Source organism: Stegodyphus dumicola, chromosome 6 (assembly GCF_044657685.1).
Source record: "Stegodyphus dumicola isolate Sdum_Otavi_A_Nest chromosome 6, ASM4465768v1".
Lineage (NCBI taxonomy): Eukaryota > Metazoa > Arthropoda > Arachnida > Araneae > Eresidae > Stegodyphus > Stegodyphus dumicola.
The window spans coordinates 28,008,985-28,025,759 of NC_140773.1; the positions used below are offsets into that span (position 1 = coordinate 28,008,985).

The 16,775-nt window shown below is 30.1% G+C and overlaps 1 protein-coding gene across 7 annotated transcripts; it reads left to right on the forward strand.

The window, feature by feature from the left end:
- The first annotated feature begins 46 nt into the window (after window positions 1-46).
- On the forward strand, window positions 47-13,427 carry LOC118188099 (uncharacterized). 7 transcript variants are annotated; one of them, XM_035358451.2, is made up of 4 exons: window positions 47-65; window positions 781-832; window positions 5,302-5,430; window positions 11,910-13,427. In XM_035358451.2, exons 2-4 carry the CDS (start codon window positions 791-793, stop codon window positions 12,024-12,026), a joined length of 288 nt encoding a protein of 95 aa, XP_035214342.2. In that variant the 5' UTR covers window positions 47-65; window positions 781-790; the 3' UTR covers window positions 12,027-13,427. The 7 variants fall into 7 exon arrangements, 6 of the variants coding, with proteins under 6 accessions (XP_035214342.2, XP_035214345.1, XP_035214346.1 ...); XR_015041582.1 differs by lacking the exons at window positions 47-65; window positions 11,910-13,427 and adding exons at window positions 164-382; window positions 4,754-4,894 and having other exon boundaries at window positions 5,302-5,431; XM_035358454.2 differs by lacking the exon at window positions 47-65 and adding an exon at window positions 166-451.
- Window positions 13,428-16,775: the final 3,348 nt, after the last annotated feature.

The following is a 16,775-nucleotide window of genomic DNA, read 5'->3' on the forward strand; positions in this document are numbered from 1 at the left end:
TACCTAACAATCTCCATAACAGCAACGATAAAAAAATTAATAGCCTTTGTCAATAGCTTAGTTAGGTATGATATCATTATTAGCGTACAGAAACAATTAAAAGCTAATTTATCAAATCAGAACCTGTAAAACTATTCCTTTCATTCAAAAAACAGAACTAAATAAATAAATAAAAATTATTCGGAAGGTAGAGGAGGATGTTGAAATGCGCTGTAGCTTGTGTAAACAAATAATAGATTTAATGAAAGTGTAAAAAAGTCAATAATACACTTTATATATCAATTTATACGGAAATTATGTGAAGTTTTCTTACCTCTGAAGCAAATTAATCATTCTTCGAGATTAATAATTCATCATTTGCATTATAGTGTATATTTCTTAGGTATTGTGCTTGAATATGTGAATGTGTATGTGTGTAGCTACCAAAAATTTGATTTTAGTTGAAATAAGCGTATGAAGTTTTTTTTTTTTTTTTTTTTACTTCACTGTTACGAATATATGAAAAGAATAGTTTAGAATCAAAATTTGGTACTTTACTGTTATTGGAACCGAACCCAGAAATATATTATGTTTTTATCGGAAACAGAAAAGTGCCTAAGATTTCATTGTTCAGTATTAAATATAATCGATAGTCTTTAGCATTTTGTTATTTATCTTTCAATTAGTTAATAGTGTAGTTGCTTTGCGCAACGAAGTTTTTTTATTTTGTAAATGAAAGTAATACAGCATTTAAATATAATTGTAAAACGACACCTTGTAATAAGTTTGCTCTATTTTCAGCTGCCTAACAATGACATCTTTATTACAAGATCACTCAAAACTTATTCAGAGGGTAAGTACATTCAATCCGTATGTATAAATATATCTTATAAACAACACGTTCAGTTCTATTTATTCATTACCTGGAATTCAGTATCATGTGTTGTTTGCGTACGAGAAACTGCAAGAAGTAATGTAGTGCTTTGCTATACAGTCAAAAGTCGTTAATCCGGACTCGTCGGGACTTCGGCGATTCCGGATTATCGATTTTTCCGGATTATAGATCATTATTTTAAATCTGGTAAGATGGCATGCAGAAATTATAAAATTAAAAATATGAAACCGTAATTTATGAAACAAAGAGCAATTATGATCTAAAGGGTATCAAAATTTATCAAAAAAAGGCTTAATATTTATTTGTTTTCTTTATTAAACATTTCTTTCAATGCGCGCATATGTAAAGCATACATTACGCACAGTCGAAATTAGAAAATTGCAACCAGAACACCATTTGATGTGTATTCATGATATTTATAATGACGAGGAATTTGATTTAAATCATATAAAAAATGGAGTACATCGAGATGAAATACTGCATTTAGTAAGGAATTATAAGCCAAATAAAATAAAAACATCTGTTCTGAAGATAAGGATAGTGCTGACAGATCAACTTCCAGTTCATTGCCCTCCGCGACGTCCCCCCCCCCCGCAGTGCAGCATGAAATTGATAAACAGATTTCAGAATGGTTAGAGAAACAAAGGATATGCCTTTATCCATTTTTTGCAGCAATTCCACTTTTTGTTTGATGGACATCGAAACATTCTTTTGCTTTGTAAATCCTTTGGCAGCTCCAGAATCGGAAATTCTTTTTCACATAATCGAAAGTTCAAGCTTACTTTTATAAAATTGCTCTAACAGTCTGCAAAAAATAATAAGCCGGATCCAATTCGAAGATTAAGGAACAACGCAGTCTGCAACATTAACTAAAATAGATAATTAGATAATTTTAGATTAGCTTATACCGACCGTTATACATTAAATGCGCATGCGTGTAGGTATTGAGCGCATGCGTAAACGCATTGTGCGTTTAAGCACATGCAGAAAGTTTGTAGCTTTGAGGTCCGGATTATAGATAGTTCCGGATTGAAGACTTTTGACTGTATAAACTTTTGACAAAAAGTGCCCACTTCTCTATTAGTGCACTTAACCTCTTAAAACAAAACAAATACATACTAATCAATAGAGAAACTGGTGTGTATTAAACTTATCTCTGCCACTTATAAAACTAAGATTGATAAAAGACTGATACATCGTTTCCAAAATATTCTACTTGTACCTCGTGCAGCTTTTCATAGTTCATCCATTTAATGTACTGTGAACTGTGGCTTTATAATTCAAGTACGTAGTACTTCAATAAAACGGGTTTGATTTGGAATTTTCCAGCCTTTGAACTTGTGAGACACTGTTTTCAGAGTTCTTTGTCTGCACTGAGCTTTAAAGAGGTGGGATTTTCTTTATCTGAACGAAAAGAAAAAAAAAAAACTTTATAATAGTGGTTCTGAGCTTTATTTGCTCATACACTCACTTAAATGTTTCTAGATGATCATACCTTCCCCTTCCTCTCTAAAATTTGAAAAAGATATTTGCATTTATTCAAATTTAGATGATTTTTTATGCGTTTTATTGGGTTTTTCTGAAAGTATTTTTTTCTTCTTTTATGAAAATGAAAGATTTTTTTGTGGTAAATAAGTATTTTATTGAATTATATATTGTCCATTCTAGTCCAATACATTTTGCTGTCTTTCTGGCAGTAGCATGATTCCACGCTTATAAAGTATTTTTTCGCTAATCTTTGGAATATGGTAACAGGTAGTTTGGCGACATTTTGTAAGGTGATAAAGGTTACTAGCTAGGACTTTAGCAGTGTACATGGATAAAGTCAAGAGTGTGCGCAATGCCATTTTTGTGCAATTCTGGGATGTTTTTTTAAGTGAAAATAGGTCGATGTGTACATGGATACTGTGTATGTCCAATTCTTAAAAACGCGGCAAGCTGTTTGCGATTCTGCACTTTCTCCCAATTTCGCACCTAATCTTCGTCATGATTAAGCACTTTTGTTCCATTAAAGTTTTAGCATAAGCGTAATTCGGATGGAAGATTGTTGGAAAAAAAGTTTTAAGTAAAGAAAAAGAAAAAAAAGAAAAAAAAAAAAATATGTTTTTACCTCATGAAAACAAAAATGGCGTCCAAACAAAAACTAGCAGGATGCTGTAGCAGGGTTGGTCGCCAAAAAATCGCCAAGTTACCATAATCCAAAGATTAACCTATTTTTTCTTTGGTGGCAAAAACTGATCGAGGTGATTTTTGATTTCCTTATTTGAAATTGAGGTTCAAAGGGTAAAAATTTTATTGTCTAAAACATTTTGTAGAGAGTAGAACAAAGTATAATCAGAAGGTGCCAGATCTGGAGAATATGCTAAGTGAGGCAATATATCCCATTCAATCTTTTGGCGAGTTACTAAACTTATATGAAATCTCGCACAATCTTGGTGGAATGCTATTGAACAATTCTGACCTTTTCTGTTTAAGTGAATCAATCATTCAGGTTGTCCAGCTGATGACAGTGCACTTCAGTATTGATTTTAACAGAAATAATGTATTTTTCTGCAGATTCACCTAAGAGAATAATTTTTTGAATATATTCTTAAAATCATTGTCACAAAATTTTCTCCTGAACAAAACAAATAAAAGTCCACTTATAAGTAGGTTTATTGGTAAGTTTTTGGGGTAAGTATTAGTCTTAAATCATCATTCTTTTCCTTCAGCAAAAGCTCTCCAAAACTATGCTAAAGTTATTGTGCTAATATCTGGTTGTAATGAAAGATTTCCTCCAAAATGCGTTCCTAAAAAAGTTAGAAAAAAAACCATGAAAGCAGTACCTTTAGTGCAGGTAGTAGTCACTACACAAATCTATGATTTTCTGCCAACATTTTGGTAGTTTTCTAAAGCCTATGGCCCGAAACTTGATGGCTACGAGTTCAAAAACAAATCAACCTCATTTTGGACATCCTGTGCAGAATAGAAGATAGCACCAGCAAGATGTAGCTGCAAGTGTGAAAAAAGGTAGAAATCTAAAGGGGTGATGTCAGATCTATATGGTGGGCGTAGCAAAAGATCCCGTTCGAGTCCGTACAGAGTCCAGCTGTTGAATGCAGACATGTGTGGTCTTACTTTATCTTGATGGAACATTTCCTTTTTGTGCCGGAACTCAGTTCTATCTCTTTCTTTAATAACAGCACCAACACATACTAGCATCTCGTACACCTTACTGTCGAGGGTTTTACCTTTTTCCAGATACTATTTGTAGATAATACCACGGTAATCTCACCAGATACAAAGCATGATCTTTTTGTTAGTCAAATTGCTCTTTGCAATGCTGTGGCTCAGACCAACCCCCTTTTCTGCCTGTGTTATAGAAGTAAATCCACTTTTCATCAAAAGTGATGATCCTGTCCAGAATTTTATCCTTGAATTGATGTCCGAGTAGATTAATGCAGGCCTGAACACGTCTGTCCTTATCTGCTAAGTTTACTCATGTGGCACCCAGCAATTGAACTTGTACGTCAAATTTATGTGATAGATAACAGGACTAATGGACATGGGAGTAACTCCTTAGCAAGCTGTCCAGTGGTTGCTTACTGATCTTCTTGCACAAGCTCTTGCAGGCGGGCCTCATCAACATCAGTAGTCCAGCCAGAGCGCTCTGCTTCTTGCATAGTCCTTGTTTATAAACTTTCAGTGCCAAACTCTCACAGTGTCATATGATATAGCAGTAGTACCTAAAGATTTTACCTAAAGAAAGTACACATGATTTGGTGACATTCTGTAGCTGACTTTTTGTAGCAGAATTGGAAGTAAATGATGGTTCTAATCTGGTAGCGGGATAGTTCCCTTTCAGATGATGTAATTAAGGATAATAATATTTTTTTACAGATTTCACAACACAGTGTTCTAAAGCAAGTCTCTTTCTTTCAAGTGCCAAAAATGATTTGAAAAAAATATTTTTAAACGCAGCAATAGGAACTGTTTGCACGGACAATATTTGCAGTAGTGGGAAACTTTCGTTAAAACAGGGTATGTATCATTTTAATAACACACCATGCAAAATTTAGGCAATAAACTTAGGTATCAGCTATGTATATAGATTCTGAAATTTTAATGTGAGGAAATTAAATTTAATTAAAATATGTATGCAGTAAAATGTCACTTTGACTATATTTCTAAAAAAAAAAAAAAAAAAAAAAAAAAAAAACTCTAAATTACTGTTTGTTTAATGAATTTAGAAAAAACATTATTTTTTATGCTTAATATTTCTTTTAATCCATTTAATATTTCAATTAGTTACAATTTGTAATTTTTTTATGTAATAATTTATAGTTCTGTTATTTTAAAATAATTATGCTGTTATTAAAAATATCCTTTTTTGATGATGCATAAATTTTGATTAATTTTTAACATGTTTTTTTTTTTTTTTTTTAAAGCTTGCACTGCTTGCATATGTTCACAGAGGAGAGGAGTCAAAAGATGTCTATTCAGCTGTAATTCTTGGAAAAATTTTAAAAGAGTTTTATGATGACTGCGTGCAACAAGATGATACAAGCAAATTAAGAGTGAGCATAATTTTATAAATTTATATTTGTATAAGTATTGTCTTAATCTAAATTTGGGCAAAATACATAACATGAAATGTACTGCAACTGGTGATTTTGTGCAGTGCATAAGATTTGCAATAATCATGTAGATTTAGTTTTTTTTTTTTTTTTTTTTTTTGGGTCAGGAAATCTTATAGCAAAGTATATGTATAATTTATATATCTCCTTATTATGATGATTTCTGTTATTTAAATTGTGTCAAGATTATCAACAAATTGCAGAGCAATTCAAAACAGCCAGCCATTCAAATTACAGTCTGCCTACCATAAGAATAGCTCTTAAGTAAATCATATGTTATCATAAATCTATCAATCATATTTTCTATCTTCTTTTAGAACATAGAAAATATTTTTTTCTTTTCTAGAAGATAATTCATATTTGAAAAATGAGTAAAATATATATTCTGATAATATGAAATTGATCTTAAAATTTTTTTCTACTCTATTTATTTTGAATTTGCAGTTGCTCGTTTTTCAAGAAACGAGCAATCATAAACCTCTATGAAAAACTTTATGTTCTTTGACCCATGTTTTAAGAATTTTTTCTCTCCTTTAATGGCAATAAATGATCTCTTTTTGTTGCATTCATTTAAATACATCCAAGATTCATCAATTGTGTCAACATTTTCCCATTTTTATCTGGATAAATGGGTTTTGTAAAGAATTCTGCATTCAGTGATATGTCATGCAAAAAGACGATACACATTATGTTTTTCCATCTTTTGAAGATTCAAATCAACATTAATCACTTTGTATACAGTTCACACTGAATATTTTAATGATTTTGAGCTGTCCTTTGACTTAAACAGCTTCTTTTAACATTAAAGATCTTACTTTTGCAACATTATAACATTCCATTTTTCCTTGGATATGTATTTAGAACAATTTTTCCACTTGAAGCCAAACTTTGACGCTTTTTTTCTTTCTTGTTGATAATATTACCTGTCGTAAATTTTGATATGAAAAAAACCATGGCTTTCGTAGCATTTCTTAATAACTAGATATGAATAATTTTCTTCAGAAAGAGCACAAACATAGCCTTCCATCTGTTGCTTCTTTAAAAGTGCCATTTCACATGAAAAGAAAACTGTCAAGTAGCAGAAGATAATTTATACTTTCAAAAATATAGCTGCGGTTAAAAAAAAAAAAAAATTCCAGTGCAGCTTTTTTGCTCATTTTGAAATTTATCTTCATTTTTGCTCTTTGTTTTGTCAAAGTTTCAGCTTAGATATGAACAGATATATTTTTCTGTTATTTATTTCTCATTTTAATTGTTACAATTTCTTAACCTCAAGATATAACCATTTTTATTTTATTTTATTTTTTGCTACCATTTTTAAAATGTGAGATACATAGCATTCCAAGTTAATATGGTTGATCCCATAACATGTACATTAATTTACTTTAAAATAGGATTGTATTTTGTCACTCTTTTACCTTTTTTTTTTTTTATTTATTTATTTTTTTAAAAGATGTGAGTTTTTTTACATGTTTACAGGTTTTTATTATAAATTGCTATTGTCAAAATACAATTATTTGGCAAGTTGACAAATTTGTTTTAAATGTAGGTATGTACAGAAGCTAGACCAGCACTTCTGCCCAGGGTGTTCTTTCTTGGAATACCAAGAGAGAACATCCTGAGGTGCAATCCAAAGGTCTTCCACCCCTCTTCTCTTAGCAACTTCTTGAGAGAACTCATGGCTTGCCATGTATTTTGAGTGCCTGCTTATTGCACAGATACCATATGCTTGCAAATATCCATGCCTTCTCCAGGATTTGAACCTGGGCCCTTTGGTACAGCAGTCAGCATCAATAACCAGAATCCTAACTAGGTGGTGTTTTTTAAAACAGAAGAAACTGGCCTGCAGTCTGCAGTTTTGCCACTTTTTCATATACAGTCAAAAGTCTTTAATCCGGACATCCATAATCCGAAATGATCTATAATCCGGATCTCAAAGCTACAAACTTTCTGCACATGCCTAAATGCATAATACGTAAATGCATGTACATTTAATGTATAACGGATGGTATAAGCAAGGCTAAAATTATCTAATTATGTATTCCAGTTAATGTTGCAGATTGCGTTGTTCCTTAATATTCTAACTGGATCCGGCTTATTATTTTTTGCAGACTGTTTGAGCAATTTTATAAAAAGCAAGCTTGAACTTTGATTATGTCAAAAAGAGTTTCCGATTCTGGAGCTGCCAAAGCATCTACAAAGAGAAAGCATGTTTGGATGGACCTGCTTCCAATAATGAAGAAAGTGACACAGAAGTTATTGAAAACGAAAAAATTTTGATTGACAAGTTAGTCAGTATTCTTGACACAGCAATTATAGGACTTGAACAGCGGAACTTTGTAACTGAACAAGAAATTATGTCTGTTTATAGAATTAAAGAGAAAGTATTAACACATAAAACGAAGCAACTTAAACAACTTACATGGAAAGAAATGTTTAATAAAGTAAACAAATAAATATTAAGCATCTTTTTTAAAATTTTAATACCCTTTAGATCATAATTGCTCTTTATTTCATAAATTACAGTTTCATATTTTTAATTTTATAATTTCTGCATGCTATCTTACCAGACTTAAACTGATGATCTAAAATCCGGAAAAACCGATAATCCGGAATCGCCGAAGTCCTGACGAGTCCGGATTAAAGACTTTTGACTGTATAAAATTCCTTGATAATCTTGACACCATTTTAAGCTATTAGGGTTATATTAGTAAGGAAGTACCATAATCAGTTACCACAATTCAGTTACATTGCATACTTTTAAGGACATATTATGTTGATTAATTACTAATCAAATAATATTGCTATCATAGTTGCAGTATATCATCATAGAGAGTAAACATTATAGATATAATTCACGTAATTAAGAGATTCATAAGCAGAGTGTTATTAAGAAGTACCTCAAAATGAACTTAACCTCATGAATGCTATTATTATACCTTTTAAAATATTAACCTGATTATTTATATTGAATGGAATTAGAATGTGTGTAGTAGAATTTGTTTCAAGGTATTTAATGAATTTGCTGTAAATTGGTAAAACTGTCATTATGTAATTTTTTTTCCAATGATCGAACATTTTGCTAGTCAAACATTTATAGAGAATGGTAGAAACTGTACATCATTTTAACCGTCTCAGCACATTGGCCTTAGGTACATGTAAATGCTGACTGAGTTACACCTGCAATAAACAGGAAGCTGCATTCCAGTTTTGAAGGACATATCAGAGGCATGGACCTGTGGGTCTCCTACTCCTCTTATATAAAATGTAATTTTAAAAGAAATTTTCTCATGCAAGAGTGAAGTTCTTTTAGTTGAGTTTCAGTTTCTGATCTGATTTTAAATGGAATGAGAAGAAAATCTATTTTATAGAAAGTGCTTTTGATTAAACCTCTCTGTTCCTGATCTACTTTTGAGTTTTGCATTTCTGGGAACTCTTTTGGTCTAGTTGCTGTATTCTTATTCATCTCTAATGTGCTTGAATTTATCAATAGATTGGTTTTTGGTATAGAAGACATAAATGATTGTAGCCATTGTTAAGGCTTCTTTCCAGTTTCATGAAAAGCTCTTTTACAGCATTGTTGGTTTAATTTTAAATGTTTTCAGGTATCAGATTTTTAATTTTGATAGTACATTTTCTAACAGATAGCGCGGAATTGTTTTGTTTTCCCATATTTAGTAATAATTGAATGCTTTTAACAAACATTTTGCAGGCGCGGTATTTCAAATATTATATTGATGTTACTTGCTAACTGTGGGAAATCACGTAGAACATTTATAAAATGAGATACAATATTTAGAATTTTTATTTTGTTTTTTACATCCCTCTGTATTTATAACTTCAAAAATAAAAAAAAAAAAAAATAATAAATGAATCATTTCAAATTATTGTGTGTTTTCCTCTTTAAAGTATCTTATAATAGGGAAAATGAAGGGGAAAAAATGAGCAGAGTGACCACAAGCATCTGATCTTACAAGATCAAAAGGAGAGACCTCTTCCCTCCTACCTCCTGCAATGTTAAAAAGTGGCCAAATTTGTCCCTATCTCCATGCAGTGATTTTTCTCATTAAGTGCAAGTGCATTCTTTAGCAATAAATCTGGCACAATTTATTATTAAATTTTAGGCATTGTTATTAATGTTTTTATCTGAAATATTGTGTACAGTGAAGTTTTCGGTTAATTTCTTGAGTTGATTTATTTTGTTAACTTTATTACTCATTATTGCATAAAGTTTACGTCATGCTGTAAAATAAAACAATAAAATAATTGATCCACCTGTGTGTAATTTTTTTTTCCTCAAGTCTAAAAATTTGTGTACAGCTTTAAAGTTAGATTTATTCTCTACTTTTTAATTCTCCCATTCTCATTCTCATGCAGTTCATACATATTAAGTTGTATAGTGGAGCTTACTAGTTAGCCCAAATGGGCTTTTAGTCTTGAAACAGAATTTTGCATCAGTCACCATAAACAGCAAATCACTTTTTTCAAATTATTGCCATGAAATACTGTTGCCCTGTATTAACTTTAAAGAAATTAACTAATGAAGAATCTGCATATATGTATGTAGGTATGTTTCTCGCATTGTGAAAAAGCAAGGATACCCTGAACCATTAAATTTTGAATAACGTTTTTCTCCACCCGAACATATGCAACTGGCAGCCCAAATTTTCAATTTTTAATTTTTTATTTCATATTTTCTAAAACTTTCATTAATTTTTGATTAAAAAACTCAACGATTTGAAAGCAAGCAGTGGGAACACTGTACGAAATTTATTGTGAGACTGCATGACAGAAATTATAAAGTATTTTTTTTTTTTTAATATTTTGTGAATTTGCTATTGAATTAATTTTTGTGTGGCATATGTGCAAAAAATGTGATAGTTAATAAATAAAGTTAACACACAAAACATTAATAATAAAAAGACAAAAGAAAAGCTTTGCAAGCCATCTGACTAAGGAAACTGAACATTGATGTAATAAACTGAGAAAAGACTGAAAAAATAGAAAAGCATATGCTAACACTTAACACTACATTGGGAATTCTAAACATATGCTGCTTTTAAAATTTTTGTAATTTTGCTGTTGAATTGTAAATGGTATAAGTGCGAAGAAAGTGTTTAATAATAAAGCTAGCCGGATTGAATGCGACAGCAGACTGGTAGACTGCGAGCTAAAAAAACCTTAACAAATCCTTTTGGGTGATAATGGACTGTTTTTCTTAAACTAAGTGGAGCATAATAGTACAATAATATCTGAAATATTATATGTATACATATATATACAGGGTGTTTCTATATGAATATTGTGGTTTTAATGCTTTGTAGTATTTATTACATAAAACTTAAAATCATAATTAATACATGAAATGAAAGAGCAACTCAAACAGTTCTATTTGTTGGCACATGTAATAGTAGTGAAAATGGGAAATAGTAGCAAAAATGGCAACTAATGAATAGAAACCTTCTTGTGTTCTGCAGTTTGCAGAGACCAAATCTGTAGCTTCTGTGCTGCGTATGGTTCCGGATTAAGTAAAGATGTGACCCCCAAGTGATAATAACATCCGTAGATGGTATCATTAGTTTCAAAATACCGACTGCCATTGCAAAGGGCAGAATACAAGACGACCAAGGGTTAATGAAGAAAGTGTTGAGTTCATAAAGGATCATGTGTATGTGCCTCCTTTACCAGCTGTCCTAAGAAACAGGATTGAGGCAGATGTTGCAACAATAATACTACAAACATTAATCAACGTTTGGGAAGAACTGGGCTATCGACTTGATGTGTGCCGTGTGACAAAAGGTGCTCAAATTGACCACTTGTAAGTATAACTGTTTGAGTTGCTCTTTCATTTCATGTATTAATTATAATTTTACGTTTTACATAATAAATTTTAAGTTTTACATAATAATGAAAATTTGATCAAAGAAAAGGATTATTTTCGCTTTTCCCTCTGACAGTTTTATTTAAGAAAATTTTTCTTTGGTTTAGTATTCTAAAAACAGATACCTTTTGATTTTGAAAATTTTTTGATTGCCAAAATTTCCAAAAGTTGATTATTAATACGACTTTGTGAGAAATCTTTATAGAATACTTTTTGTGCTTTTATTTTATTTTGCCTTATTTTTTTAATTTTTTGAAATTCAGCACTGGGTAGGAGTTTGCTTATTATTATTTTGAATATTAGCAAAAGGCAAAATTAACAATTCTATTGCATTTTAATTAAAAAAAATATTAGTAATGTAAAATACTTGAAGCAAGATTTTTTTTAACACCTTTGAAAAGTTCTTTGTATGAATTTGTATTTTTTAACCGACTCTTTAAACTGTAGAGCCTCAGATATATGTTTTTTTTTTACTTAACATATTTAATAAAATGAAAGAATGTGTAATTTTTATTTTTTTTATTTTTTTTTTTTAAAGGAAGAAACAATTCTAGCCATTGCTCAGTATGTTAAAGATCATCCAAGAGCTTCTGAGAGAGAGCTACAAAAAGAGATTGAAAGACAGATAGCCTTATTTGTAGAAAAAATAAGATAAAAGTTTGCTATATTTTGCCAAACTATTATTTATTTGACTTATAATGGGCTATAGATTTTTATATAAAGCATTTTATATTTTTTCAAACTATAAATTTATCTGATTTGTAATGTATATATTATTATAGACTTTTATTTGTTGTCCATAAATAAAAAAATACTCCAAATCTTCTTACAGTATTTTACAAGAACTTCTTTGAATGGGAAATATCTAGAAATAAAATTGTTAGTTAATTTATTTAATAATCTTGAATTCCTGTTAAATTTTTTCCCTCTTGCCTAAGGCCAGTAGAAATTAATTATAGTCATACTTATTAGTTAAAGATAGTATGAGTAATAATGAAGTTTCCCAATTTAAGTCTTCTGAATTAGAGATGGAGAAGTTGTACCATTTTGTTTCTTTCTCTCAAATGTAAAATTTGCTTTTTATTTCATAATACTGAATTCAAAATATTTAAGATAGTTTTTTTAAAAAAATTGTGCAATTTATCATGCTGTAATTTAAAATTACACTTAAAAAAAAAGCATTTATGCATATTAACATCTATTTAAAATGTTGACCTTTTTCAAATGAATGCTTATCCAACCAGAGCTCTGAATTTCCTGAAATGACAAAAGTGATAAATGAATGCGTGAAAAAATTTCATTATGGAAATACTGCTGTACTAAGAGCTGATCTAAGATAGTAATAAAATTCTTCCTTATTTTAGCATTTTCACTGTGAAAACTTTTTGAGAGCACTTAGTTTAATGCTAAAGAACCTGATTATTTAATAAGTGAAATTCTTTGAAATTAGCATTCTAGTTCTGTTTTATGAAAAAAAAAAAAAAAAAAAATTTCCCCCAACTGTGGAAAATATACTTTTGAAAACCCGTGTCTCCAACAACATGTTCATTGGATACAATTTATAATTGTAAATTAAAATTGTCACATATGCAATTATTTTATCTGTCTGTGTTCAGTTTTATTAGGCTAGAATATCTGATTATGAAAAAAATTCCTTATGTGATTTCCTGATTTTCATACGTGTGTATATTTTGATATATTTTGCAATAATGTACTTTAAGCTCAGAGATTTCTTATAACATGGAGCTAAAAAATGATGAATTTACCATGATTATTACTTAAGTAAATAAGGAATTAAGGTCATTCCATAAATTTATGTTATCTGAATTATCTGCTGTGACATTTCATATAATCAGTTAAACAAATTTCTAATCTCTCTTTTTTTTCTTTTTAATGTATTTAAATATTATGCACTCAAAATCTGAATATTATATTTTTTAAAAATAATATACAATTTTTTCTGTCCTTCACAAAGGTGTCATTTTATTCATTAACAAAATTGTGCTAGTCTTTTGTAAGTCACTGTAAATTAAATAAAAAAATCTTCAAACCTTCATGCTTAATGTGTCTACCCTCCCTTCCTTGGAATTTTATATTGTTTCTTGAAATTTTATATTGAAAAAATAATTTAAGAAATTTATAAATCTTACTGTGCGCAATTTGTGCTTTTAAAACATTTTCAGGTAGTGGGATATCTAAGGCTGATGATTGGAATAAGCTTGAAGAAAAATGTATCATACTTTAAATAAATGAGAATTGAAGAAATCTTTAATAATATAAACTAAAAATTAATTTCGAATATCAAAGGACTACTTCATGTGTAAAATTTATTATTAAATTTAATGCATGTTCTTAAATCGACATGAGAAAGGGGTATTAAACGCTCTTAAGTCAAATATCTTGAAAGAAATTTTAGTATGAGACAGAAATTCCTTAGCAAAAATTCAGTGTTCATTCCTTAGCAGAAATTCAGTGTTTTGAAATATTTAGAAGTAATCAAAATTTATTGATGATTTATTTCATTTAAATCTCAGGAGTTTATTTTTTTTAATAAATTTTAGTACAGTGGTTAGGTTTTTCATGCAAACTAAATTTGTTACAACATAAGAATTAATTTTTTTATATGATGTTACTTTTCAGTAATTACATTTCCAAGATGCAATTTATAAAATTATCAACAAATTAACTATTCATAATCCCATTTAAACTAGAAATATTATTAAGACTGGCAGAGTAAGATTTTATATTGTTCAAGTACCTTCTGTGACTTTAGTCAAATATTTCAAAATAAAATTTCCTTCTATTGGAATTAGGAAAATAAAAGTTCTGAATTATAGGAAGGAAAATATATAAAAGCAGAGGGTTCTCAACCATTTTTGCACCATGTATCCCTTTCATTCAAAAACTTGAAAAATACTATCCATTTATTTAGATTTAGATTATTTTTTGTGTGTATACTTAATTGAACAATAAAAATATAGAAAATGTTGATAAATACCAAAACTTGAATAAAAACATTTTTTTTTTTTTAAATACTGAACAGCTAAATATAAGGATGACTGCATTTTTCCTCCTCCCCTTTTTAGAACTTTTATGTTTTTAGACTGGGGGGGGGGACTTCACCCCTTGGTCTAAAAGTATTTAAATATATCATAATTTTTAATCAATAACAGAGTATCTACTTTACCAGTTCACTTTATAAAAGTTTTACATTTTAATGCTTTGAGAGGTCCTATTCTTGGATTTTGGAGAAAGGAAATGTAATTTTTTTAATTGTTGTCCAGATATTTGTCTGTTGTGCAACAGAAATGGAAAGAGTTAATAGACTGGATCTACTATAAGCAATGTTATAAGTAAATGGAAACATCATAGAAACTAGTCATTGTTCTAGCAGCCCCCAAAATCAATAAATTGAGATAGGAGAAATATAAACCTGAAGTATGTTATTGAAGAAAATCATCAGACTGCCTTAGTAACTATTTCAAATAACTTCTAGTAAAAAATCAAGTGAAAAGACTTAACTACTGGAGGTAACTGCACTTTCATTTCATAATCATGCCACTACTCAGAAGTGACCGATCAAATCTCTGGAAATGTGTTAAATCATTTGAAATAAATTGGGTCTTTTGGCATAATAAGTCTTAGTCAGGGATACACAATTTTTTCACTACAAAAAATGGCAATCTCATAAAAATGAAAATTTCATACTTATTCAACATCCTCCTAAAAATACAAGTTATTCTCTTCTATTGTAACCACATAAATTGCTATAAGCATATGGAAAAAATTGAAACTTAACATTTTAGCTGTCTCGGTACCCTTTTCTTTGAAACTCTGTCTTCTGTTCATAACTATGATATTATAGATATTAAAATATACCATCCTTGCTATTAATGGGACTATGAAGATTATACACAGCTACCTCTGCAAAGTTTCTATGACCGAATGCTATTTAAATATCTATATGGTGTTTGATCACCGTAAGGAGTTGTTTATGAGGATTATTGTAGTTATTGAGCTACCTTTAAGAAGGTCTTTGAAAAGTGGTATTTTAGAGAAGCTTTCCAATAACAAGTCTGACTTCAAGTAGCAATGCCCCAAATATAGATAGGCAAAAACATCTGCAAATATACTTACAAGATTCATTTGTTGGGCTAGCTAGCATATGTAGAATTATTTAAACACTTCTATCAACAATACCATTTAATGCTTCTATTCAGCTTCTTTTTACAATTCATCAAAATTTATTGTGCCTTATACCAAAACAACTATTACTTTGGCACTCAAAACATTAAATCATACAACTGGCTCTCTAAATGTCAACAAATGCATAGTTTGATCCTTCTAACCAGTTTTATAAATTTTTAACAGGATTATAAAACTGGTTAGAAGAAAAGCAATAGTATGCTCTATATATTCACTGAAATAAATGAAAGCTTTGAACCAGGAATTCCATCAGATTATAACATGTGCAAAGTGAAGTTTTATTTGTCAATTATGTGGCTTTTCTTTTAAATTCCTCAAGTAAGCACTTATTTTTTTTCCAAGTGGAAAAAAAAAAATGTTTTGATTTCTGTGGTATTTATTTCTTTGCATCATTTTGTAAATACATCACAAATGAATTGCACTTTATATGCCAGCATTGGTAGTCAGTGGTATATATATAGCTAGGGTGGAGCAAGGGGGGACATCTGTCCCTGGGCGCAGCATCCAAGGGGCGCCAAATTCATGCTACAAAATTTTTTAATGAAGCGTTTTCCATTCTTGGAACACAGAAAGGGGCGCAAATTCTTCAATTGTCCACGGGCGCTGGAAACTCTAGCTACGCCCCTGTTGGTAGTGCAAAATACGATCTCCGAGAAGTGTTTTCAGTATGTTGAAGTATCGCAGTCATGTTGCAAACAGTCCGATACTAGATGTTTTACTTGGGATTGTTTTATTTCATATTTCTTGAACATGTCAGTCAGTGCTTAATAGCAAATAGAAGAATTAATTGCATCTAAAAAATTTTCACTTCCCTAAAAACATGACTGCTTTGTTCCCTAAATCAGTAGTTTTCGATAAGACTGCAAACACATGCTACCTGTCTGTTAGATGTTCGTTGGCCGCTGCATCTACTGACTTATCTTTAGTTGTTCTTTCTCAAAAAGGGCAGATAAATTTTCAGAAAGAAGATAATCTGAACCAGGATGATATTTTATTAAATAATTGATCATAATTGCATAATCTACTTTACGCAGTAGAATACTGAAGCTTTCAAACACATCTTCACTGCATTCTGAATAATTCTTCTCTTTCTGTTTTGGCACTTGAAACCTACCAATAATTTTAGTCTGCTTTAATTCCATTTGGACCTGGGGTGGTACATATTTCTTCTTTAATTGACTAGCATTAACTTTTATAG